This window comes from Populus trichocarpa, chromosome 13, assembly GCF_000002775.5.
Source record: "Populus trichocarpa isolate Nisqually-1 chromosome 13, P.trichocarpa_v4.1, whole genome shotgun sequence".
NCBI classification, from domain to species: domain Eukaryota; kingdom Viridiplantae; phylum Streptophyta; class Magnoliopsida; order Malpighiales; family Salicaceae; genus Populus; species Populus trichocarpa.
In genome coordinates this window covers 364,706-391,956 of record NC_037297.2, presented here as the reverse complement: position 1 = coordinate 391,956, position 27,251 = coordinate 364,706, and the positions used below count along the sequence as shown (strand labels likewise).

General features: G+C 33.9%; 4 protein-coding genes across 10 annotated transcripts; 1 reads left to right on the top strand and 3 right to left on the bottom strand.

The window, feature by feature from the left end:
* Positions 1-854: 854 nt before the first annotated feature.
* On the top strand, positions 855-8,797 carry LOC7465228 (galactinol synthase 2). Of its 5 annotated transcripts, none has more exons than XM_052446591.1 (5): positions 855-1,154; positions 7,209-7,391; positions 7,554-7,874; positions 7,959-8,093; positions 8,196-8,797. In XM_052446591.1, the coding sequence occupies exons 1-5, from the start codon at positions 1,005-1,007 to the stop codon at positions 8,409-8,411; spliced, it is 1,005 nt and encodes a 334-aa protein (XP_052302551.1). In that variant the 5' UTR covers positions 855-1,004; the 3' UTR covers positions 8,412-8,797. The 5 variants fall into 5 exon arrangements, with proteins under 5 accessions (XP_052302551.1, XP_052302552.1, XP_052302550.1 ...); XM_052446592.1 differs by lacking the exons at positions 7,209-7,391; positions 7,554-7,874; positions 7,959-8,093 and adding exons at positions 1,492-1,812; positions 1,899-2,033; positions 2,146-2,162 and having other exon boundaries at positions 855-1,337; positions 8,213-8,797; XM_052446590.1 differs by lacking the exon at positions 7,209-7,391 and having other exon boundaries at positions 855-1,337.
* Positions 8,798-14,305: 5,508 nt separating this feature from the next.
* LOC7478884 (probable xyloglucan endotransglucosylase/hydrolase protein 23) lies at positions 14,306-15,631 on the bottom strand. The gene is made up of 3 exons (XM_002318900.4): positions 15,280-15,631; positions 14,996-15,189; positions 14,306-14,887 (listed from the first exon to the last, which is right to left on the bottom strand). The coding sequence occupies exons 1-3, from the start codon at positions 15,628-15,630 to the stop codon at positions 14,476-14,478; spliced, it is 957 nt and encodes a 318-aa protein (XP_002318936.2). The 5' UTR covers position 15,631; the 3' UTR covers positions 14,306-14,475.
* Positions 15,632-18,139: 2,508 nt separating this feature from the next.
* On the bottom strand, positions 18,140-21,095 carry LOC7478883 (ADP-ribosylation factor). The gene is given in 8 exon segments (XM_002318899.4): positions 18,140-18,394; positions 18,484-18,521; positions 18,523-18,565; positions 18,657-18,775; positions 18,861-18,980; positions 20,203-20,273; positions 20,370-20,530; positions 20,936-21,095. Coding segments are annotated over 7 exon segments (687 nt in total). The 5' UTR covers positions 20,518-20,530; positions 20,936-21,095; the 3' UTR covers positions 18,140-18,246.
* On the bottom strand, positions 18,140-25,952 carry LOC7465227 (ADP-ribosylation factor). 3 transcript variants are annotated; one of them, XM_052446463.1, is made up of 7 exons: positions 25,788-25,952; positions 25,078-25,241; positions 24,915-24,985; positions 22,985-23,104; positions 22,781-22,899; positions 22,608-22,689; positions 18,140-18,394 (listed from the first exon to the last, which is right to left on the bottom strand). In XM_052446463.1, exons 2-7 carry the CDS (start codon positions 25,223-25,225, stop codon positions 18,389-18,391), a joined length of 546 nt encoding a protein of 181 aa, XP_052302423.1. In that variant the 5' UTR covers positions 25,226-25,241; positions 25,788-25,952; the 3' UTR covers positions 18,140-18,388. The 3 variants fall into 3 exon arrangements, with proteins under 3 accessions (XP_052302423.1, XP_006375716.1, XP_024438824.1); XM_006375654.3 differs by lacking the exon at positions 18,140-18,394 and adding an exon at positions 22,244-22,518; XM_024583056.2 differs by lacking the exon at positions 18,140-18,394 and having other exon boundaries at positions 22,596-22,689.
* Positions 25,953-27,251: the final 1,299 nt, after the last annotated feature.

The window sequence follows — 27,251 nt, the reverse complement described above, 5'->3', positions numbered from 1 at the left end:
AAAAAACTAATATGGTTTAAGTAATGGTCATATTGTGTTACTGTTGGTGTTTCCGGTGATGTTTGGATTTATTTTTTTAATCGGTTATTAATTATTTTAATCATATTTTTTTAATATCTTGACTAAATTACCCTTAATAGTAGGAGAAAATTACAAAAAAATAAATCAAGTTAATAAAAATAATACAGCATCAAAGGATAATTTAGGAACATAATGATTAACTTATTCTTCAAATAATACTGACTTGATCACCATAAAAATTACTGGGTTTATCTTACGTATTTTATTTAAAGTATTTCCATTTCTTTGTACTCACTTATTATTGTTGTTTACTCAAATACCCTCATGATTGGGACAAAACTGCAACAAAATCTTCTGCAAGTAAAAGTAATTAAAAGAATAGCAAAGGGTAATCATGGATTTAGAAGAAAGAGGAGATATTCTTTAATGAACTAATAGTATCTCCTTTTTCTTCTGAATCCATGATTCTCTCAGAACCGTGTGATTTGGGATCTCCATTAATTTCCTCCTACATGTTTGAGATTTTTAAGCAACGCAAGCAAAATTATCCTCTGTGTCCGCAACCACATAGTATAATTTCTTACACCATGAGGTAATTATCTCTTCTTTTTTTTAATTAATAAAAAATCAATATCTTATTGAAAGGCAAGAGACGTACTTGTCAAATGTGGGCTCTCCTAGATTTTATACTATAATCAATTTATTTAATTACAATTATATCTCTGACTTACCTTAAGATATTTAGAGCAACCATGTCCATCACTTACCTTAAGATATTTAAATTTAATATGGCCTCCGATCCCTATATATTCACCCCCTCCCCGTCCATACAACTTCACTCATAACCAAAACCTTCGAAGAGCAAAGCAGCATACTTTTCTGCAACCTTAAATTCTCTTTTTTTTCTCTTAGCAAACAAATTTGTTTCAAAACCCTTTTGATTTCTCTTAACCGAAGACTCATTTTTTGATAGCTTTGATACCATGGCTCCTCATATTACAACTGCCCTTGCTAACAGCACAAACTCTCTAGTCAAGCAAGCTAGCTTGTCGAGCTGTGCATATGTTACCTTTTTGGCTGGTGATGGAGACTACTGGAAGGGTGTTGTGGGGTTAGCCAAGGGGCTGAGGAAGGCCAAGAGCAAGTATCCTTTGGTGGTGGCTATCTTGCCTGATGTTCCTGAGGAGCATCGGATGATACTTGTCTCTCAAGGGTGTATAGTGAGGGAGATTGAGCCTGTTCATCCACCGGAGAACCAGACTCGGTTTGCTATGCCTTATTATGTCATCAACTACTCCAAACTTCGTATCTGGGAGGTCTGTATGCATGTCTTGGACTTACTTGCTAGTTGTACTTTGTGTTTCTCTTGATGAAAAAACAGAGGATCACTGTCAATTTCTTTTTTGCTTATTTTTAGTCTTCATATATATATATATATATAGCTCATAACCTTTTCGTCTTTGATTACAGTTTGTTGAGTATAGCAAAATGATATATTTGGACGGGGACATCCAGGTATTTGACAACATAGACCACCTGTTCGACATGCCTGATGGTTACTTCTATGCTGTGATGGACTGTTTCTGTGAGAAAACATGGAGCGACAGCCCTCAGTACAAGATTGGTTACTGCCAACAGTGTCCTGATAAGGTCCAGTGGCCTGCTGAGATGGGTCCTAAGCCCCCTCTGTACTTCAATGCTGGCATGTTTGTTTATGAGCCCAACTTGTCCACTTATCATGATCTGTTGGAGACCGTCAAAGTCACCTCCCCCACCCTCTTCGCTGAGCAGGTAAATATCATCTTTGCTTTGTTATCTTGTCAAGGACTTCTTAGCTGGAAAGTTTGATGTTTAATTTATTTATTCATTCTTGGCAGGACTTCTTGAACATGTTTTTCAGGGATGTTTACAAGCCAATTCCTTCGGATTACAACCTTGTACTGGCCATGTTATGGCGCCATCCTGAGAACATTAACCTTGACAAAGTGAAAGTTGTTCACTATTGCGCTGCTGTGAGTATTCTCCAAGCTCATATAAAAACCATTTTACATGCTCAAACAATAATCTTGTCCTTTTGGACATTTAAGTTCTACAATTCTAATAATGTTGTGCATTGGTTTACAGGGGTCTAAGCCATGGAGGTTCACTGGAAAAGAAGAGAACATGGACAGAGAAGACATCAAGATGGTGGTCAACAAATGGTGGGACATTTACCAGGACGAATCATTGGACTACAAGAATACTGCTGCTGCTGCTGCTGCTTCTGCTGGAGCTGAACTGCATCCATTCTTGGCGGCTCTCTCTGAGGCTGGTGTTGTCCACTATGTTACCGCCCCATCCGCCGCTTAGTGCTTGTAAATTGTGGAGCTACTAGTTTCAATCAGTCCAATTGTAGAGGAAAAACAACTTTTCTTTCAGCTCTTTTTGGTGGTTAACATCCCCTATATTGTTAACAGGGATGGGATATTGCTCTTTTGAATTTTCTAGGAAGTTTATGAGGACCTTGTATCCATCCTATAGTAAATAATATGAACAAGTATTTTCTTTGTATACACATTTCTTTTATCTTTTCTTATGTTGTATTGAAGAAGCAATAATGGGATTTGCTCTGACTAACTTCTATTTTTCTTTCATATAATTCCATCTCCAACCCTGAATTAATTCTTCATTTCATTCGAATCTTAAGAGATGGGACCTTGTGAATGGTGAATCTTTTGATTTGAAGATGGTACTGTTCGGGCCTGTGAAATGGCCTGTACTGGAGAGTTTCATAGCCGTGCTGCCTGTCCATCCTAAGTGAATGTGGGGATGCATTTATGCCCTGCTGAAAAGTAGTTTTGTTTAGTTTTTTTTTTTGGGCTGGAAAGTGAAGAAAATAAATTTTTGAGAAGTAATTATTTATTGATGTTTGGTAGTATTATAAAAAATGAATGAAAATGAGTTAAAATAAATTGTTAGTAGTTTTTTTCAAGTAAATAATAAAAGAATAAATCGAAAAAAAAATTAATTTAATAAATTATCTTAAATAAAATAAATAACAAAATATTAAAATAATAAATATTAAATGTAACAAATAAAAATGTTGAAAGATGATGAAATTAAAAAAATTACAATTTCATAAATTATTTTGAATAAAATAAATAATAATAAAAAAAATAGTGACTAAATTTGATAGATAAAAAATTTCAATTAAAAATATGATAAGAGAAAAATAAATAATAATCATAAAAATAAGAATTAAAATTGATATAAAAATAAAATTAAATCAAATTCTAAATGATAAAATTAAAGAAAAAAGATTCAAAACAAAACATATAATAATCAAAAGTTTGAGGATCAAATTTAATATAATCAACAAATAACATGATCTTTTTAAATTTTTCAAACTTCTCGCCAAAAATAAAAAGAAAAATACTTTCTTGAAAATCAAGCCATATTTTTTTTGAGTGGAAAGTATTTTTTGTTAACCAATTTTTCTAATAACAAATAAACAAAAAAATTTAAAATATAATTTTTAAAAAATAAGAAACATACGGTGTTTAGTGTCTTAAAATATCCCAATGAAGCAGCAGCTGATCCCTTCAAAAACATGGTTAAAGGTGTGCATGAGTGTTGCAACTTGCATGGATGCTCTCTGAAAATTCCAAGAAGAATGAATACGTTCCAAGGTACAAAGCACCTAGAGATGCATCAGCCTCGAACAAAGACTTGCATAAGCAAGCAAGCATGCAAGCAAATGTAGGATAATTGAGTTTTGCCTTTTCCTGAGGATTTTAGGACGCAGGATGATCCATCTGTTTGTTTTAATATTTTAAAAGTATTTTTAAAACAATTTAAATATTTTTTGTTTTTTTGTTTTAAGTTAATATTTTTTTAGTGTTTTTAAATCATTTTGATGCGTTGATATTAAAAATAATTTTTTAAAAATAAAAAAATATTATTTTAATACATTTCCAAGTAAATCATAATTCTAAACACACTCCATGAAAGATAATTGGCTTGAGGATTAAAATCAGGAGCTGTTTTTCTGCCTTTTCTTTTATTTTTATCAACGACTTCATCTGTTCTCAGCCACTGAATTCAAAACTTAAAAGGGTAAGGTTTTTATTTGATTTTTTTAATTTTGGTAGGGATGACGACTAATTGAATTAAACAAGTGGTCTAAATTTTGTTATTTTAACTTAAAAGCCTTCGATGAAAAGTCTTTGTATAAATTTTGGACTCTTCCCTGCATTCAAAAGAAAGAGAGTCGCCATAACAATTTTTTATTTTTAAATTATTTTAATGTGTTTGTATTAAAAATAAAATTTAGAATAATAATAATAAATATTATTTTAATATATTTTCAATTACAAAAACTTTTTTTTAATAAAAAATATAATGGTATATTCCAATAACTTAAATCTAGTCAAACCGACAATCTTAGCTAGCAGAAATCAAGTCCATGATTTTCTTGATTGAAGATCGAAAATTAATGGTGCTACCAAATAAAGTAAAGAAAAGAAAAGAAATATTATCGAAACTGAAGGTCGGTTATCCTAAGGTCCCACTTCTCATCAACTAACATAACCAGAAAGTTCGTCAGAATAAATAAAAGCCTCCCATCTACTCCCAATAAAGAGTGTTTGCCTGCCACGTGGAGTTTGTGGGTCCTTCCTTCATTCACTACCAGGTATATTCTTGGTTGGAAAACACAGGCCTGTAGGAATATGCCAAGTGTAGAAACCGGGTTTGCTGCCTTTAGCCGCGTTGGGCTTCCCTGTTGTGTTTATAGGCTTATAGCTGTGTGGCTAATATCTTCTCACTATTTGATGGAGAAAAAAGGGATTCTTGTTTTTTTCCAACTAAAAAATTATTCGAATATATTTTTGATGTAAAATATTTTAAAATTATTGTTAATTAACTTTTAGCCTCGACAAACACAAAAAAAAAATAATCTAAAATCCGAAACCAACTCAAAGAAAAAATCTTTTCAAGCTCAAATATATTTTTCTAAGCATTTTCAAATTAAAAAAAAAACACAATTTAAACTTTCATCATCATATGAAACTATTTGATACAAAATAGACTGTTTTGGTGACTAAAATTATCGCTTACAACAACTTTTTATCTTTGTGTCAGAATTCACCGAACCTCTCTCTTTTATAAAAAAAATAGTGAAAAATTAAAAAATTAAAAAATAAAATAAAAAATGTAATTTTTTAATATTAAAGGGAATGGTCACCTAGTAACTTAAAAGGATAAGAGACTAAAATGATTTTTTTACACAAATTTTAATCTGCCTTTATTTTACTCAAGTTTTTCACTTTAGTCCTCGGTCTTTCAATTCAACATTCACTCGCAAAAAAATATACAATTGAATATTAATTCGAGCTAAAAAGTCTAAATTATGTAAAACAAAAGTTCATGGATCAAATTAATTTTTTTTTTTAAAAATCACTAATCTAATTCACAATAATATGTGAGATGGTGAACAATATTTGTGATATAGTAAAAGAATGAGCTCTTAGTGTGTGTGTATGCGCGCGCGCATATATATATATATATTATTTTTATTTTTTAATGTGTTTATATAAAAATATGTTTTTTATAAAAATAAATATTATTTTAATATATTTATAATTAATATAAAAAGGAATCTTTCGCACAATAGCACAATACAGAGCACTACCACTAGCATAATGGTATATTCCAAGAACCTTGACGAGCAGTGATCAAGTCCATGATTTTGTTGATTCAAGATCGAAACTTAATAAAGTCAAGAAATACTATCCGAACTCAAGGTCCCACATTTCAACCAACTAACATAACTAGAAAGTAGGCCCCCATCAACTACCGATAAAGACAGGCGTGTCTGCGCATGCCACGTGGAGTTTGTGGGTCCTACCAGACCCCCTCCATTCACCACCTGGTATGTTCTTGGTTGGTAATCACAGGCCTATAGGGATACGCCACGTGGAGAAACCGGGTTTGCTGCCTTAAGCCGCGTTGGGCTTCCGTGTTGTGTTTATAGTAAGACCCAGGGCGGTGGTAATTGACCGGGTGTAATAGTTATTTTAATTACACATTTACTCTTTATTTTTTATTTTTATTTTTTATAATCTCTCTTCTGACCAAGTACCCTCACTATATAATAAAAATATTGTTTAATATAATAAGGTAATAAAATCAAGATGGAAGGGTATTCTTCTGTTTAGAAGTGAGATTCTATGACTCGATGATTCAATATCCGAGGCAGTAAAATAATTCAAATATTTTACTAAAATAATGTTATTTTTTTTAATTTAAAATTTAAAATGACTGAATTGAGACTTATAGCTATGGTTTTAAGAGATTGTTCTTCATTCAAGGAGTTAATCTCTCCTTATTTTACTCTCATATACTCCCTCTCGATTTCTTTTTCTTGGGTAGCTGCTCCTTCGAGGCAAATAACCTCAAGATTGGGATAAATCTCGGCAAAATCTCGTGCAATAAAATATAATCAAATGAATATTTTGGTTGAAGAAGAAAAAGGAAATAATATTTAATGGGCTTTATCTTGCACCGACAAATTCCATGATTCTCTCGTTCGTATCTTTGGGATTTTATCCTAAACCTCGGAGGTTACAATTGGAAACAAATGATTCGCCATGTTTTTTTTTTTTTTAATTAATATATAAATGAAAGATTCAATATTAAAACAAATAAAAATAAATTCAATATCTTATCTAGAAGCAAGAAATGGACTCGTCAAATTAACGTGGACTCTCTTAAATTTTATACTATATGCTTCTCCAACCCCATAAAGATTATTAATAATTATGTGTTCATACTATGTATCTTTCACCTACCTTTCAGACCAAATGCACGCTCGAATTTCTCTAGCTATATATACCCCCCCAGCAGCACAACTAATTCACTCATATCCAAAACTTTCAAAGTTCCAAGCAGTATAGTTCTCTGCAGCCTTGAATCTTCGCTCTTTTCTCTTAGTAAACAAACGATTCGTTTCAAAACCCTTTTGTAGCTTATCTCGTTTTCTTGATAAATTTTATACCATGGCTCCTGATATCACTACTCCTCTCGCTAACAACGCCACCACTCTTGTGAAGCAAGCTAGCATATCAAGTTGTGCTTATGTTACGTTTTTGGCTGGCGATGGAGACTACTGGAAGGGTGTTGTGGGGTTAGCCAAGGGGCTCAGAAAGGCCGAAAGTAAGTATCCACTTGTGGTGGCTATCTTGCCTGATGTTCCCGAGGAGCATCGCAAGATTCTTGTTTCACAAGGGTGCATAGTGAGGGAGATTGAGCCTGTTCATCCACCGGAGAACCAGACTCGGTTTGCTATGCCTTATTATGTCATCAACTACTCCAAACTTCGTATCTGGGAGGTCTGTATGCATGTCTTGGACTTACTTGCTAGTTGTACTTTGTGTTTCTCTTGATGAAAAAACAGAGGATCACTGTCAATTTCTTTTTTGCTTATTTTTAGTCTTCATATATATATATATATATATATATATAGCTCATAACCTTTTCGTCTTTGATTACAGTTTGTGGAGTATAGCAAGATGATTTATTTGGACGGGGACATCCAGGTATTTGACAACATAGACCACCTCTTTGACATGCCTGATGGTTGCTTCTATGCTGTGATGGACTGCTTCTGTGAGAAAACATGGAGCAACAGCCCTCAGTACAAGATTGGTTACTGCCAGCAGTGTCCTGATAAGGTCCAGTGGCCTGCTGAGATGGGTCCTAAGCCCCCTCTCTACTTCAATGCTGGCATGTTTGTTTATGAGCCCAATCTGTCCACATATCATGATCTCTTGGAGACCCTCAAAATCACCTCTCCCACCCTCTTTGCTGAGCAGGTAAATTTCATCTTTACTCATGTTATCTTGTTAAGAACTTCTTGGCAGGAAATTTTGATTTTTGATTTATATTTTTCTTGGCAGGACTTCTTGAACATGTTTTTCAGGGATGTTTACAAGCCAATTCCTTCGGATTACAACCTTGTACTGGCCATGTTATGGCGCCATCCCGAGAACATTAACCTTGACAAAGTGAAAGTTGTCCACTATTGTGCTGCTGTGAGTATTTATCCTACTCTTATATAATAATTTTATTTAATTCTTACTTTAATTATGTCCTGCTGTATATTCTAATGGCGTTACACATATATTTGTATGCAGGGGTCTAAGCCGTGGAGGTACACGGGAAAAGAAGAAAACATGGACAGGGAAGACATCAAGATGCTGGTCCAGAAATGGTGGGACATTTACAATGACGAGTCCTTGGATCACAAGAACACCGTGGTTGCTTCTTCTGGATCTGAACTGCAACCAATCTTGGAGGCTCTATATGAGGCTGGTGTTGATCTCCACTTCACCGCCCCATCCGCTGCTTGAAGCTTTTGGATTGTGTGGAGCTCGCTATTTGCAGTACTTATTAGTCCATAGTTTGCTTGCTTGACGAACATTATTTATCTGTGAGGAACTTATATCCCTTGTATAGTAATATAAGAACGTGTTTTTCTGTGTATACATGCTCCCACCACTACTAAAAAAGTAGCCTATTAGCAACTAACTAGTCCGTTGTTGCAGATAAAATTAAAATCTGTTGCTGCTGATAAAACTCAGCAACGGAATTAGCCTTCTGCAACATCATAGGCCAATAAATGCTAATCGCTACAAGTGGAACGGGATCTATGTTTATGAACTGCATGGTTCCTGAAAAGCCTACTGTTATTTCTATGAAATTAGCTGATAACAAGGAAACTACTGTCTTCTGCAAATGTTCATCTATCAATATTCGTCCAGATTTCCGTATCTCTGCAATTAATTACATGAAAGTAGTATATAAAATTGTTTTAAATAATGAGCTAAACCGAATTATTTGTTGCCCGTTTTCTAAATAATTAATATGGCAGGCTGCCTGCCTAGCTGTACATTCTTATGGGGGAATAAAGATTCTGAAAACTAAATATTTTTCTTGTCTGCATCAACATTTTTTTATTAAAAAAAATATCAACCATTGATTTATGGGACCCATACTTGCCAAATTTTCCTTGATCCATTCAGAGCATGAGATTTTTAGAAAATAATATTTACCGAGAATATTCCATTTTAATTAGTATTTTATCAAATATTATTACCATTCTTTATATAGAAAAATACTAGCCAAATTAATGGAAAAATTGAAATAAAAATCTTTCTTCTGAATAATAAAATAAAATAAAATAAAATTTCTAAACTGAAAAAAAAAATCTAAAAAAACTAGGTTAACATTACTCTAAGAATGGAGGCTTGTTATTCTCATCTTTGTCTCTCTCTCTGACCATTCTTTTAACCTGAGGAAAGAATACAAGAGATTAGCCACAATGAGTGCCATTACATTTGTAGCTTCTGTTACTATTCTCTTGGTAGCCTCTGTAATCATCTTCCCCTCTGATGGAGTCACTGAAGATATTCTGGCTGCCATTTGCTCCCAAACTCAAAATCAAGAAACTTGTGAGGCCATTTTAGAGAGTGATCCGCGTACCAGCTCAGCTGACCTCCCTCTACTGTCTCTAATATCTCTCGAGCTTTTATCGAAACAAGCTGATAAAAATCACAACAGTTTCGTGATAATTCTACAGATCCGGATTTGAAAAAGTCCCTTGGCAATTGTGGGACACATTATAATGATATGCGGGGCAAGATCAAGGTGGCTCACCAGTTGTCCCAGAAGAGACAGTACAAAAGAATTCTTGAATTAGGCCAGCTGATAAAACTGACTTACAATTGTGAAAATGGGCTCCCTTCAAACTCACCAACATCTGGCATCACTGAAACTATGCTCCTGACGAGCCAAACTGCAGTTTATGTCAATCAATTTCTGATTACTTATTTTAGCCAGCAGCCCTTGAACCTTGTTTGATTGGAACCTGTACAAGGGTCATCATGGAAAAAATATCCTTCCACCATTTTAATTGGTAAAGTAAGTTCCTTTTGTTAAGTATTCTTGTTGTATTGCTTCTGCCAACAAGAACTTGTTGGTTCCACTGTTGTGTTTCTGTTCTCTATTGAGAGTCAGATATCTGCATATTCCTCTTGATCGATGTCCTATGATTGCTTACGGGCTTAATCAAAGTCAAGTGATTTCTTCAGTTATTGCACAAATTTGCATGCTCATTATTGCTACTACAACAATGGGATGATTATTTAAATTTCGAAATAGGTATTTGAACCTATCTAGAACACAGAAAAGAAAATGAAAAAGGAAATGCTAGCTTGACATATCTGGAAATGGAAAGCTCAATGAGACCCTTTACCTGTTGTGAATTTCTGTCAGCATAATACTGATGCATTCTTTTTTCTTTTTTAAAGCAATGCAAACATGTAAAATGATGGATACGATAATGGAATCTTTTCACATTAAGGAATTATAGAATGGTCGAAGTTAGATAATCCAGTTCTAATGAAGTGATGATGACAAAGAATGACCATGATGAATTTGTTTGCAGAAACTAGGGTGTTGAAGGTATCATGGATAAGTGGCACGATAACTTACACTGCCTTCACCACTATAACACATGCAGAGAATTACATAGCTATAACAATGTAGTCGGCTTTGCAGAAATTTGAGAGTTCTAGGGAGAATCTGCTTCAAATAAATTATGAGAATGAAATAGAATATATGCCTTCATTAAACAATGGTATAAATCTAGGCTTAATAAAAAGTTTGATCGAGTCAGACTAGAGTAGACTAGTGGTTTAAAATAACAATAATATAAGATCTCATAGTTGAATCAGCTTCAAATCCTTATAAGAAATTATATAGGTTTTTTTTTTTAATATGAAAAGCCACTTCATTGGTTATCAAATTATTGGATCTCCTAAAATTAAACTCAAAAGTTATTGTTTAGATCAATTTTGTTATTTTTCCTTGATTATCTCAAATTTCTTATTTGTTTTTGGATTTCTTGCCTATAAAATACATTATAAACCTTTCTAGGAGACGAACTTGGTTTGTTACAACCCGAATCCTGGGTCTATGACCGACAATGCAGGAGTAATGCCTTGAGAGCACCACACCTACATTAAACCTCATAACATATATATCATAAAATAAATTTTATAAAATTATATAGCATTTCATAAACTTTCAAAGTATCATTCAAAACAAACAAATCATAATCCATAATATTTATTACAATATCTCAAACCAAACTACAAATAAAAAATATAATGGTGGAGAGTCTAAGACATCAAATCAAAGCTAAAAGGAAAGCCTCGCGGAAGCAAGAAAGACATACCGATAAAAAACGAAGAAGCAAGAATGATCAACAAAGTCAACCTGCTAATAAAATCTAAGGACTTGAAAATAATATAAAAATAAAAGGGCGAGTTCAACCAATTCAGTGAAGAAATACATGTCAGAGATCTGACAAAGCCATAGACTTAGATAACATACGAAACTTTTTTTTTGGATTCGAGGAAACCCCACCCCCCGAAAAGCGCACTTTGTGGGCCCAGGTGAGCGAGTAAAACCCCGACTGTCCCAGGCTCTTACAAGAGGTGCACGCCCTGACTCGAACTCGAGACCTGCTGTGTAGATCTCAAACTCTTTATCATCACGTTACGCCCCTTGGGGACATACGAAACCTTAGGTTCTAATAACAAATGATGTTTGTGGCCCCGGTCACTATGGAAGGATCAGTCGCCACATATTGGTGTCTCTCTAATCAGTTGGGTATATAAAATATTATATGTATATATAGACTAACTACTTTATGTTAGTATGGAGTTCGTAATAAGATCCCGGTATCAAGATATAACAGATATTCATATATTTATCAAAGCAAATGAATATTATATCAAATAAAATTTAATTCAACTGAATGTGAACGTAAATTCAAGAAGTGATGAATACTTGGAAAATAAAGCAACATATATAAATATTCAAGAGAATAACTAGTTGTACTTGTTATATAATAAACATACATATCTATTTATATCACATACATATTAAATATTATTCCACTCACTCGAAAAAACATAGCAAAAAACAAATAGATGTAGAATCGGTGACTACTGAGGATCGCTAGTAGGAACATTACTAGAACTTATAATGGATACATAAAAACAATAAAAAACAACTATGAACCAAAAAAAATAAAAGAATAAAACTCTAAAATTAAAGATTAAATTGTAAATATAAAACTAAATGGACTCACCTGATTGATTCTGAATATATCTCAAATCAATCAAAACATATTTCAAACTGATAAAACCTAAAAATACCGATCAAAACTCCACTGCTTAATCAATTAATTGACCAAAATGACAAAAAAAGGTTTTATTAGAGAGGCAAAGATAGTGACATAACCACATTAATAGATATCCACTACCATCCTAGCATCAAAACATCACATAAATAACAATATTACAAACACATTAAAGGGAGTGTTGCCTGCAATATCTCCATATATAACCATATACTAGGAATCAAAATCGCTTTCTCTCTCCTTTTTTGTGTAAGAATATCTTCTTTCTTATAACCATAGTTATTATTTATATTTTAAAGTTAATGATTTGATTAACGAAGTGTTGGCCAAATATATAATTTCTCTTGCATATGGGGCTTGATCATGCTTTCCTTTTCCTTTACTTGCAAGATTTTTGAAACTCTTAGATTTTATTTTTCACTAGATTAATTTCCCACCATGAGAATATATATATATATATATATATATATATATATATATATATATATATATATATAATCATCACAATCTCTTTTATTATATCACATCATTATATATGTTCTTGTTTTAAAAGCAGAAAGATGGCATTTTCTCAATGTTTCTCCTCTGTTTTTCCTGTTCTAGCCATCTTCCTCTTGACCAACCCTACCTTGAGTGAAGCCCAAAGCACCCAAGATTTAATCGACAGAGTGTACGTGTCGCCAGATGGAAGAGTACGGTTTCTGCAACAAGGCATTCCATGAAAACATGAAAACCCCTGCAACAGACTATGTTGGCCTCACAGCAATATATAGCAATAGACCTGGCAATAAAATTAAAACGCAAGCAACACCTATGATTATATCGTGCTTCTCGTGAAGAACACAACTAACCCTTCAACGAAGGGTGCTTATATGGCATGCGAGAGTGCTTATGGTATGGTGAAGTCGTCCTTCCAGACTGGCTTGCAATATTTTAACAGTAAAGATTATGCTGGTATGCTTAAAGGTTGAACATGATATACCAAGAACACAAGCCAACTGTGAAGCTCGATCGTTTGAGCACACCGCCAACTCCAAATCCTTTGGCTGATAGGAACAGGCAAATGAGGATTCTGATTACCATGGCCTTAGTCACTGGGCATGAAATGCCGCATTGATGTTGTTGTCATTGCTCTATAATATTATTGTTTGTAACAGCATGCTAGCAACTCGATCTTCTCTAGTTCAATCTTACACGCAAATCGATCTTATGGGTGTAATTAATCCCAGAAAATAATAAAATTTGAACCATTCATTTATTTTGAGTCTTTCTCTTCACGATTTCTTCTCTTTTTGAGTTTGTTTTGGAATTTGATTTAACAACTCACGAACCAAAACCCATATAGCTAGGTGGATCATCGAGTGAGTTCTGAAAACTGTGCTCTGCATTGTGACAGCCCATCAATGAATATGATCACAAAATAAGCTTCGATGCTGTCTTAATTATTGGTCCAAGCCCATTTTCCTAGCTCGCACCAACTCTCTCTCTCTTACCAAATCCCTCATTTTCTGAAGTTTAGTCATTTGCTTTAGGACAAAAACAACGTTTTCACTGGTTTATTTTAATATTTTAAAAGTATTTTTTAAATTAATATTTTTTTTTATGTTTTTATATTTTTTTTATTTTCTGATATAAAAAATAATTTTTAAATAATAATAATAAAATATTATTTTAATGTATTTTCGAGCAAAAAAATACTTTGAAAAACAACTGCTACTATACTTCCAATCATCCCGTTGCAGTTTAACCTAAACCATTAAACTTGAGATTTCAATTAAGAAGATATTGTGGTTGTTGTTTTTTTCAAACTTATTTAAAAATATATTAAAATAATATAATTTTTTAAAAAAATATATTTAATATTAACACATTATAATTACCTGAAAACACTAAAAAAATAATATAAAACAAAGAAAAAATATAAAAAAATATTTTTTTTTAATATTTTTAAAACATAAAAACAAACAAACTCGTTGTTCAAGGCTAGCTAGATGTTTTAACAAGAAAAAAAAATGTAATATACAACATTTGGGATAATATAATATAACTTGTTTAATTCAACACATATTATTAGAAAACATTTCAATAAAAAAAATCGTACATTCATACATACATTGATCTCTAATTTGCATGAGGAAAAAAAATAATGAAAGAATTTAAGTATTATAATCTATGTCCTGCTGTGTGACTGTATCTCCTTCCTTTTAAGAAGCGCTGCATTCTGGAGGAAGTCCTTGAGGAAACCTCTTAGCGTCTGTGCAGTAATTGTATATCATGTAGTTTTTTTTGACCCATTCTAGCCTCTCTTGACTTGTTGAACCAAGCTCTTCTGAAAGCCAAGCGTTGGTGGTGGAGGAGGCTGCAGCAGCAGAGGAATTTGTACCACAAGAAGATGCACCATTGGACCAGACACAAGCATCCTTAGCATTGAAGTTCTTATAAGAAGCAGTGAAAGGAGCTTTTGACCAATCAGTCTTCACTAAGCCACCTCTTGTAGCCCAGTCATCTGCATTCCATAAACTAGAGTAAATTCTCATTGGCTGATTCTTTGGGAATGGAACACCTCTTGATTCCATGTTCTTGAATTCTCTAATAGGGGTGCCATCTACAGAGAAACTGGTACAAAAGAGAAGAAAATGTTACAAGAAATCATTAATTTTGAACTCTAAATTAGCCTGGTAACTACGGATTTAGTTATGGGATAGGTAGGAGTGGCTAGCTTACATGATTCTTTGTGGGTTCCAGAGGATGGAGTAGGTGTGGAAATCAGTAGTTGGATCAAACCAGAGGTAAAATTGTTGCTCCCTGTTGCCTTTGCCTTGGCTAAACACATTGGTATGGAGAATGTAAGGATCGCCACTCAAGTTCCCCAAGAACTCGAAGTCTATCTCATCCCATGTTGACCCTTTTGATGACAACTGAAAATATAAACACACAGATTAATACTAAGAGCATATGTTAAACTTTCTTAATCAAAACAGTAATTAATTAATATCAAGAAAACTTACATAATAGGCAGTTACAGTGCCAGCGGAGTTGCCAGGGACAAGCTTGAGTTGCATATCAATCTTTCCAAATAAATACTCGTTCTTGGATTGGAATCCTGAGCCAGAAGCTTTGTCAAGATTGAGAGTAAGAAGCTCACCATTGTTGAGTATCTTAGCACGGCCATCTCCCCATGTAATATCAAAGTTTTGGTAGAAGTTACCAAGAGATGACCCCATCAAAGAACTGACTGTAAAAGAGACCAAGAACATTAATAACATCGGAACACTTGAAGAAGCAAGCAGAAAAGCCATGGATACAATGAAATGCAGTTTAGCAAGTTGTTTGGAAGTGAGGAGATGTGTATTGTGCATGTCTTGGTGGGAATTTATAGTACGAGTTTTGGTAACTGATGAGTTGTGCATTGATAGGAAGGAAGTGTGTAGGAAGGTTCATTGCAGCTGTGGCCAGTTGGACAAAGATAGTAATGAATTGAGTGTAATCAATGACATGCACAGACATAAATTATGATACGCGGTTTTGCATGGGAATATTTGATAAAAAAAGAAAGAAAGATGGAGATTTGGTGACACCAGATGAGGCCCAGTTTTCTCAATGACATGCACAGACACAAATTATGATACGCGGTTTTGCTGCTTTTGCATGGGATATTTGATAAAAAAAGATGGAGATTTGGTGACCCCAGATGAGGCCCAGTTTTCTTCCAGCAGCAGTCACCTGGTTGTTGCTTTGTTGGTCCACCACTTCCTATCACCATGCTTTTTTCTTACCTAAACCCACTACCGTCACCATTGAGTCGGTGGTGGTAAGGATTGTGTATGGAGTCGTTAGCATCAAAGCTGTTACTGTGTACACGTAAATGATATTTTATTAAACTAGGCTGCTAAGCACGGCAAGTTGACCTTGTAATTCACCGATCCAGTATCTAGCCCAAATTAAATTTTATGTTAAATTAGTTTCCTAGTTAACTCGGTTAAACTTCATCTAGCTAGTTAATCTAATAAATCCTAATTTTTTTTATATTTATTTCAAAGTATTAATCAATTGAAAATTATTTCTAAAAATGATTTAATGAAATATTTTATGCAAGAATAGCATTCCCAAAATCTAATATTGAGAGTAAATTCAATTTATTGCATCCCAAATTTTTCAGAGATATTTCGGAAACATAATAGATTCTAATTTGACCATCGTTGCTGTAAAAGTCCTCAGAGCACACATGTCATCCCCATGCAACTCATCTATCCAATTTCTAACAAATACATGGCTTATGTCCTTGGCCATTCTTTCCTGTTTTCCTCAGTGCTGATGCTCTTCTTGATTCATTCTGCACAATTTGATGTGCAAACCAAAGAACTGCCGCGAAACTCAGGACCATAACCTTTGCATCAAAATTTTCAATGACAGCATCGTGTCTCCATCAATAGACCTTGTTGGCCTGACTCATCTGACTATTGGCCTAGCTCTGAAAAGTACGACCGAGACCTGTGTTTATACTCACACTCCTTAATCAAGCTACTACTCCAGAGGTTAGAAAGGTTATTGGTGAACGTGTAAAGGATTATCAGCTAGTTGTGGAGGGTTTTCAGCAAGCATCTATGGACCATGGCCTTCGCTGGAAAAAACAATTAAAGTATATGATGGCTAAGGAATCAGCAACACCAGCAGCAATATCTGCCTTTGAAAGGGGTATGCCTCCTGCTTTCCCAGTGAACCCATATTTCTTTTTAATTGAAAGGATTAAGCAGTTGGACATTCTCATCTCCGTGTCTGATTTTGCTGGGATAACATCTTTGTGTCAGTACAGGCACCTGCTGAAATCCTGACTACTTCGTTGAAATTGCAAGTGTGTTAAGGCAACAAAAACTTTTTTGGAGGATGGGATGGATCAGTATCTTTTTTTCTCCGCTGTTTACATCTTTTTTTCTCGAGTCATTAATCAACACTACCTTAATTCATGGCTCTACAGATTTATATAGAAATCATTCATGTCAAGTTGTCAAACTCCACATCTCATCTGCTATAATGCTATAGTCCTTTACATGCAGTCTCTCCTACAATCATTTTCACCTAAGATGAACAAGAAAATGATTTCAGGCTTTCAACTCCTGCTCATTTCCTAGGACTTCTTTAGCAGTCACATTCTCTTTATCAGCGCAGACTGAACTAACCATTGAACCAACTCTTGAACACCGATAGCGCAACCGATCCAGAATTTATAGAAATCCTTAGTGAGTATATGGCTATGAAGATGTGAGTATATGACTAAAGATTGCCGTGCAAGCATTTCTGAAGGTATCTACAGGAAATTACAAAGGACTACTGAAAGCATGTGAATCGACAGCACTGAAGTATCTATCCGTTTTGCCGAAGCAGCTTCACCTTTGCCCCCTCCAGACCAATGGATGAGTGTGAGATTGTCTTTGCACTTCGATTATTTTTATTTAATTAGATTATCTCAATCTTTCTATTTATTATTCTTTGTTAAATTTATTATTTAATGGTCTTTCTATTTTTTATTCTTTGAATATAAATAATACATCTAAGTTTAAACCATATTAACCAACTTATTTTTATTTTATGATAAGTGATAGCAAACTTATTTTTGTAATAACAATGAATCTCCATCAAATCTTTTTTTTTTCTTTTTTCTTCCAAGTTTGTTTTTCAATTTGTCTACTATTATTGTCTATAGTTTAAATAAAATTATTAAACTACCTGATATAAAACTTTTCTTGCTTTTTTAAAATAGCACCGTCGTCTCAGCTTCCTTCTGTACACTCAAAAATTTGACCGGCCCGTAGAACTACATTACTTGAGAGAATGCAATGAAACAATGGCTGGTCATTGAAAGAAGCACAGTTCTTCAAAAACTCCACTAGCATAAAACTTGAATCAAGATACATTATGTTAAAAACTGTGAATCATGAATTATTTTAAAACCTATAGGGATAATTTGTCAATTTCTATTACAGTAACAATATCTTACACAACCAAACATACATTCTCTTGACAATTACAGGATTAAAAATCTGAACACCAAACAACCTAGCACGATTCCCAATTTGAAGTAGAGTGCTATCCAAAAAGCTGCAGAAATCGATCCATCTCTTAAGCCTGCCACGATTCAGCAGACAATGTTACATCGAAGAAAACCCAAAGATTTTTTATCATTATGTCTTACAAAACACGAGTTAGGACCTTACCTTGCTAGCAATGTTGTTGGAGAGCCAGTCCAGTCCCTCATAGAGACCTTCACCAGAAGTGGCACAGGTGCTCTGGATATACCTGCAATAAACACACAGCTCAGTCAACATCCATGCATATTTATATAGCAGCAAACTATCAAGAAATTGGCGATGGAGATGTTATCAATTACCAGTGGCGTTGACGGAGTGAATGAAGACCAAGCTTATCTGTAATTTCAGCAGCATTCATAGCATTTGGAAGATCTTGCTTGTTTGCAAACACAAGTAGCACAGCATCCCTCAATTCATCCTATTCAAACAATAAATTTCCATTATTAAAAAGCATATAGCCACAAAAGCAAAAGTAAGAAGTGAGAGTTAAAGCTTATGACTACCTCATTCAACATCCGGTGCAGCTCATCCCTAGCTTCAACCACACGGTCACGATCATTGCTATCAACCACAAAGATGAGCCCTTGAGTGTTTTGGAAATAATGCCTCCACAATGGTCGGATCTGTGCAAATTAGAAAAGCAATTTGAGAAAAAATAATCCTTATACCAAACATGAGATATGAATACAAGATATTGTATTCTGAGTTCTGACAGCAGAAGTTGAGTAGGTGACCCTGTTCATAAACTGGCAATTCTAAGTTCATGCTTCCAACAACTAGAGCTAAAATTAAATCCTTATTTGATCAGCATAAAAGACAAGACAACAAACACAGAAATAGCTTAGGACTTCCAAACCATGACAGAGAGACTGGCAACTCGATTATTCAACATCAAACAATTTCTTAAACATCTGTAAGGATGCTATTACGGTCTGTGCAAACACAAATAAATGCATAGGGAAACATTTAAGCACTATCATTAGTGATTGTGCAAAGTGAAGACCAGATACTCTCAGAAAGGCAAAGGAAAAATTGAGACAAGGTGGCTTTAGTAATGTAGCTTATGAATTCGTTCATGACAAGCATATTGATTTTTGTTGCTTATAAATGAATAAGAGTAATATATAAGCATACCCATTTATGATTGCTATTATATAGTTTATGATAATGCTATATAGTTTATGATAATGCACGCCACAGCTGGGATGTCCTTTCCTCACAAAGATAAAGGAAAAAACTGAAAGACAAGGTGGCTTCAGTAGTGTAGCTTATGAATATGTTATGTGCTGGTGGAGGACCAACTAACCAGCATAAGACCGTCCATAAGCACAAGCATCAGCGAAAACTTCAACCACTCACAGCAACAAACAATGAAATATAAGATGGCTCTAGTCATTATAGGTTATGTTTTTGTTGCATGCTAAAGAAAAGCATCTAATCAGCACGAGACCATTCATAAGCACATATATATAACCAAAGACAAACTTAGACAGCAAAGGTGTGTGCACGTGCTTACAATTGTAGAATTTCAGCCATGCAATGGATAGCTTCCGCTCATAAGAAAAAGAAAAAAAAAATGTAACACTAAGTAGCTAAATCCATGTAGCTTATGTTTTTTTTATGTTCTGATGAAGCAATATCTAATCAGCACAAGACCTTCCATGGCACAATTTACAATCAAAGACACCAAGTAAAAACATAAACGCACATCATGTCAGGTTAAGTCAATGATTAAAGCTGAAATATTAATGAATCAGCAACTCAAAAAGATAAAAATTAAATAGTTTTCCTAATGCCACCATTATATTCAAAGTTCTCATCACAGTATAGCAGAAGTTTCCATACCTTGTCCTGACCACCTACATCCCAGACAGTGAAGCTTATGTTCTTGTATTCCACAGTCTCCACGTTAAACCCTACAATGAAATCCACATATAAGCATCCCTTACCCAAACCAAACAAATTCAGCACTAAAACAACCCCGAAATACCAGTAATATTTCGAGAGCATACCAATTGTTGGAATGGTGGTGACAATCTCTCCGAGCTTGAGCTTGTACAAGATGGTGGTCTTACCAGCAGCGTCAAGACCCACCATGAGAATTCGCATTTCTTTCTTGGCAAACAGACGGCTAAAAAGTTTGGTGAATGAGAGCCCCATCTTTCCTTCTCACCTGCATCAAAAACAAATCAGTAAATCAAAAACTCCAAATTCAGACTTAAATAAAAGAAAAATCATCTCACAAATCATAGAAAAATCAACAGATCCAAAAGATCCAAACTTTAACAAATTAAAAACCCCATTCCTTTCAATTCCTTCACTTCCCTTCCATTATTTCATACTAAACCCAAGTTCTATAGATTCATGATCTCCCTTATGCTGATACCAACTAACAAAACAAGCATAAGGGTCGTCAAAAGATTCAACAAACATCCCAAAACAGATCTAATCTATCACGGGTCAGATCTATGAACCCTTTAAAACAAAAACAAAAAAACAAACTTTAGAACCAAAATAAGACCAATCAAGATCTACAGTAATAACATCAACAATATATATATAGAGAGAGACGACTTACAGAACGAAGACGAAGAGAGAGGGCAGGATCTACTAAGAAGCTGTGCAGAGATGGGAGATGAAAGAAATGAGAAAGAGAAGGGGATATTTATCTATGTGCGTATAGAATCTAGCCATGGACGTGAGTTAACGCCGTTAATGACGTTAGTGTCAAAGTGAGATTCAGTTTCTGGACCGTACTTTTATTTTGGGACGGTGGATGTATTATATTTCTAATTACTAGTTTCATTTATTATTTAATTTGGCAGAAATATTAAATTTTACCATTGTGTTTGTGTGCATTATTTATTTTTATTAATGTATTTTAAATTTAATTAATTATTTTTTGTGTTATCTTTGATTACTTAGTAGCTAACTTCTGTCGATTTTTAATATTAAATTGAGTTCAATTGGTAAGAAAAAAAGAAAAGAAAGAAAGGAAGGAAAATGTTCATTGATACCTCTAACCATGATTATAGAACCTTAAGATTTTGATCACGAGTAAGTAGTGTTAATTGAAACTTCTGACTAATAAAAAAAATTAAATTAAGATTTAGAAAAATTATTTTTTTATATTAAAAATAAAATTGAAAGAGGTATAAAAACAGTGCGGCATCAAGAAAATAATAATAAAAAATAAATAAAAAAAGGAAGGAAAAATCATATTATGCTTAAGAAGAGATAAAAGAGTAAATTAGCTAAAAAAGAGGGGATTCTCTTCTCTTCCGGCAACCGCAAACAAAAGGGAAGATAGGAAAATTCTAAACACCTAATTAAAAATCAGAGAAGCAGAATAATCAAAGCAGAGGGGTTGCATAGTCACGATAACAAGGAAGAAATTGAGATTCGAAGACTTGAATAATATCTTATAGGGGATTCTAGATCTACTTCAGCAATTTCTTGCAATTTGAATAGTATTTCAAGTAGAAATCATGAATTTTAGATTAGAAATTTAGAAGAAATACAAATTAACTATGAATTGATTTAGATTGGGTTATGCTGGATATTAAATCTATTGGAATTGATAAAATAAAATAAAAAACATTGAATCGTTAATAACGCAAGTAGCTGGCCGGCCAAATAGGAAAAGTTAGGCTCATGATGTAGAGAGGCACAAACTGAAATTTCTCTCAGAAGTCGGTTCTTTCCATGTTACTTTTCCTGGTGCCATGAACAGAATCTAGATGTAAATACATGCGTGTCTGAAGACTGGCAAGCTGTCAACACGGGAGATGTACATGCATTCGGTCAAAGTTTTACAGCATTATTGTAATTTAAAATGGCAGCCGCCGGAATCAAGCAATGGCTGGTCAATGAAAGAACCATACTCTACAAAAGCCCCAATAGCATGAATTACAGAACCTGACTTGAATCAAGATACATCATGTTAAAAACTGTGAATCATGAATTATTTTAGTATCTATTAGGGATAATTTGCCACTTTCTATTACGGTAACAATATCTTACAAAACCAAACAAATACATTCTTCTCTTAACAACCTCACAGGATAAGGAATCCTTGAACACCAAACAACCTAACAATGTCTCCCAAATTGAAGCAGAATGCTGCCCGAAAAGCTGCAGATATCGACCCATCTCTTAAGCCTGCCACGATTCAGCAGACAAAGTTACATCCAACAAAACCCGAAGACTTTTTATCATTATTTCTTACAAGACACGAGTTAGGACCCTACCTTGCTAGCAATGTTGTTGGAGAGCCAGTCCAGTCCCTCATAGAGACCTTCACCAGAAGTGGCACAGGTGCTCTGGATATACCTGCAATAAACACACAGCTCAGATGACATCCACGGATATTTACATAGCAGCAAACTATCGAGAAATTGGCGATGGAGATGTTATCAATTACCAGTGGCGTTGACGGAGTGAATGAAGACCAAGCTTATCTGTAATTTCAGCAGCATTCATAGCATTTGGAAGATCTTGCTTGTTTGCAAACACAAGTAGCACAGCATCCCTCAATTCATCCTATTCAAACAATAAATTTCCATTATTAAAAAGCATATAACCACAAAAGCAAAAGTAAGAAGTGAGAGTTAAAGCTTATGACTACCTCATTCAACATCCGGTGCAGCTCATCCCTAGCTTCAACCACACGGTCACGATCATTGCTATCAACCACAAAGATGAGCCCTTGAGTGTTTTGGAAATAATGCCTCCACAATGGTCGGATCTGTGCAAATTAGAAAAGCAAATTGAAAACAATTCCTTAACCATCAAACATGTGACATGATAAAAATGAAATGCCCAAAATATTTAAGATAGAACGACGGAAAATGTCTCCTGGGTGACAGACAGCACATGAGCAGGTTGTTTTTTATATACATCATTCCAATTCAACTTTAATTACATCCTTAATTGATCAGCATAAATGATAACACAGCCAAATTCAATGTAAGCACAAATACATGCATTGCACGAAATATAATCATATGCATTAACAGCAGGACAGTGGATATAAGATTTATGATGATGTACACCGCACTGTTGAAAGCTTTCCTCACAAAGACAGGAGAACTGAAAGACAAGGTGGGTTCATTAATGTAGCTTACGAATATGTTATGTGCTGGTGGAATTCAACTAACCAGCACAAGACCGTCGATAAGCACACAAACAACCAAAACTTCAACCACACAACATTTACAACCACAGACAACAAAACATCTGCCATATCATGGGTTGTCATTCCTCATTCCAACAAGAGGAAAAACCATGAAAGACAAGATGGCTCTACTCAATATAGCTTATGTATTTGTTGTGTGCAAATGAAAAGGCATCTAATCAAATTCAACTTTAACTACATCCTTGATTGATCAGCATAAAAAAAATGCAACCAAATTCCACCTATGCACAAATACATGCATTGCACGAAATATAATCATACACATTAACAACATGAAAGTGGCTATAAGATTTATGATGTACACCGCACCGTTGAAAGCTTTCCTCACAAAGACAGGAGAGCTGAAAGACAAGATGGGTTCATTAATGTAGCTTACGAATATGTTATGTGCTGGTGGAATTCAACGAGCCAGCACAAGACCGTCGATAAGCACATAAACAACCAAAACTTCAACAACACATCATTTACAACCACAGACAACAAAACATCTGCCATATCATGGGTTGTCATTACTCATTCCAACAGGAGGAAAAACCATGAAAGACAAGATGGCTCTACTCAATATAGCTTATGTATTTGTTGTGTGCAGATGACAAAGCATCTAATCAAATTCAACTTCAACTACATCCTTGATTGATCAGCATAAAAAAATGCAACCAAATTCCACCAGTGCACAAATACATGCATTGCACGAAATATAATCACACGCATTAACAACATGACAGTGGATATAAGATTTATTATGTACACCGCACCGTTGAAAGCTTTCCTCACAGACAGGAGAACTGAAAGACAAGGTGGGTTCATTAATGTAGCTTACGAATATGTTATGTGCTGGTGGAATTCAACGAGCCAGCACAAGACCGTCGATAAGCACATAAACAACCAAAACTTCAACAACACATCATTTACAACCAGACAGCAAACGCTTGCTCATTCCAACAAGAGGAAAATCCATGAAAGACAAGATGACTCTACTCAATATAGCTTACGTATTTGTTGTGTGCTAATGGAAACATAGACTACAAAGGCATGTATAAGTGTGCATCTGCAACTACTAGTAAAAATTCAGCAACACAATTGTTAGCTTCTCCTTTCATACAGAAAAAGGAAAATGGCAACATTAAATGGTTAAATCCATGTAGCTTATGATTTGATTATGTGCTGATGGAGCCAATCTAATCAGTACAGGACAGGCACATTTACAGCAAGAGACAAGCACAAACACTTTGATACATATAGACAACAATTTGATAAATTTTAATAATATCAATGACACATATGGACAACAATTCGATAAATTTTCCTAATATTGTCATTATAGCCAAAGTTCTCATTACAATCTACAACATGTACATACCTTGTCCTGGCCACCAACATCCCAGACAGTGAAGCTTATGTTCTTGTATTCTACAGTCTCCACATTAAACCCTAAATAGAAACAGACAATTAACCAAACAATACAAGAGTGCACGATAAATTCAGTACTGAGATAACTATAAGGTACTGGTAAATTTCCATACCAATTGTAGGAATAGTGGTGACAATCTCTCCAAGCTTGAGCTTGTACAAGATGGTAGTCTTACCAGCAGCATCAAGACCCACCATGAGAATTCTCATTTCTTTCTTGGCAAAAAGACGGCTAAAAAGCTTAGTGAATGAAAGCCCCATCTTTACTAAATCAAGCCTGCATCAAAATCCCAACAATCAATCTTCAAAAAAAGATGCCTTTAATACCTTCCATAACATTCTATTGATCACGTCAATCAATCAAAATAAACAATACATGCAAGCAAGAAAGATCTTAACCAACATTTACAAACACAAGAAAAAACTTTTCTTTTTCATACTGTTTCACAAACAACATGTTCAACCTATCAGAGAATTTAAAAAAACCAGTAAATCAAGAGATCCAAGCTTATATACATGATAAAGTCTTCTTTTCAATTCCTTTATTTTCATTTCAATATTTCACACCAAACCCGAATTTTATTGATTCATGAAATCTCTTAAATCAACACCAGCAAACAAAACAAGAAAAAGGGTCATATAAAAACTCAACAAACACACAAAAAACAGATCTAATCTAACATGGGTCAGATCTATGTACCATTTTTAAGAAAGAAAAAACAGACTATACAACCAAAACAAGACTAATCTGACCAAAGCCCAGATCAAGATCTACAATAACGATATCAAAATCAATAGGAACAGAGACATGGCGATGGCTTACAGAGAAAGGGAGGGAGGGAGAGGGCAGGGTCTACAGAGAAGAGAAGCTGCCCAGAAAGAAATGAAGGATATGGAAAAGATACGGGCTCTATTTATGGATCTTTGCTTGATGGAAGCGATGAGTTAACGGCGTAGTGATTTAACGAGGTTAGGGTAAAAATTGATATTCAATTTGTAGACCCCACATTTTTTGGTTGATTTTCGAAGGACCGTCTATCTTCGTGTTTCATGCAGTTTTTTAAAGTGATTGTTTTAAAAAATATTTTTTATAATTTTGATATAATGTATTAAAAACAAAAAAGATCTAAAAAATTAATTAAAAATTAAGAAAAAAAACATTAAGCGTTGTAAAATATCACAACAAAAGAAGTATCGAAGAAAAAAAACCGAAAAGAAAGGCATATTGGAAGGTGGCAAATATGTGTGGCTAATTAGAAGAATAAGGCACTGTTTATTTTTGTTTTTAGATTATATTTAAAAGTGTATTTGATTTAAAAAAAATACAATATTGATGTTTTTAATGGTTTTAATGTTTTGATATTAAAAATAAAAAATAAAAAAATATTTAATATATTTTAAATAAAAAATATTTGTAAGTCATTACCAAACACGTATTGAATAGCCATTCTCATCTTCCTGTTGGTTGCCTCACTATATATTTAATTGATTCTGTCTCACGATAACTTGGCTTTATCAACATCTCAGCCAACGAAAGAGACATTCATTTGCGTAGCCGTAGCTTAACCAATGAGATTCTGTTGCTTTCTTAATGGGTTTTTGTAACAGTGTGGTTTTTGTAACGGTGTGTTTGGATGAGATGTAATTTGTGTTTTTTTCTAAGTAAAAAATATGTTTTTTTAGTTTTTAAAAATATAATTTATGTTTAAAAGATGTTATATTCTTTTAAAAAAACCATCATACCTCTAATCCAAATATATTCTTAATCATAACTGTAAACTCTCTCAAAACTAATATCTGAAAATATATATATGAGTTATTAAACATCTTGGGAGTGTTTGAGTTCTTTAGTTTTATCAAAACAAGTTTATTTTATTTTTTTTATATTGATTTAACCAGGTTTAGATTAGATTTGACTAGATTAACCGAACTTAATTAAATCAATATTTAATTTAATTTAATTAAAAATCTAAAATGAATCAAGTTTTAGAATTTTTCAAGTTAATTTATTAGGTGGTATTGAGTTTAACAAGTATAATTTTAATATTAATAATAAAAAAAATGGTAAGCCCTGTTTTTGGAGTCCATAACCTTACGATTGGGTCTGAAATCAACATTACCTCACTGCCAATCCAAGGATGATGATGAAATTGGAGTCCATAACCTTACGATTGGGTCTAAAATCACTTGGAATTTCTATTTTAATATATTTAGATTCTACACATTTAAAATTTTATTTTAAAAAACAATTAATATCACACTTTCAAACACTGTAAACTCGGTAGAA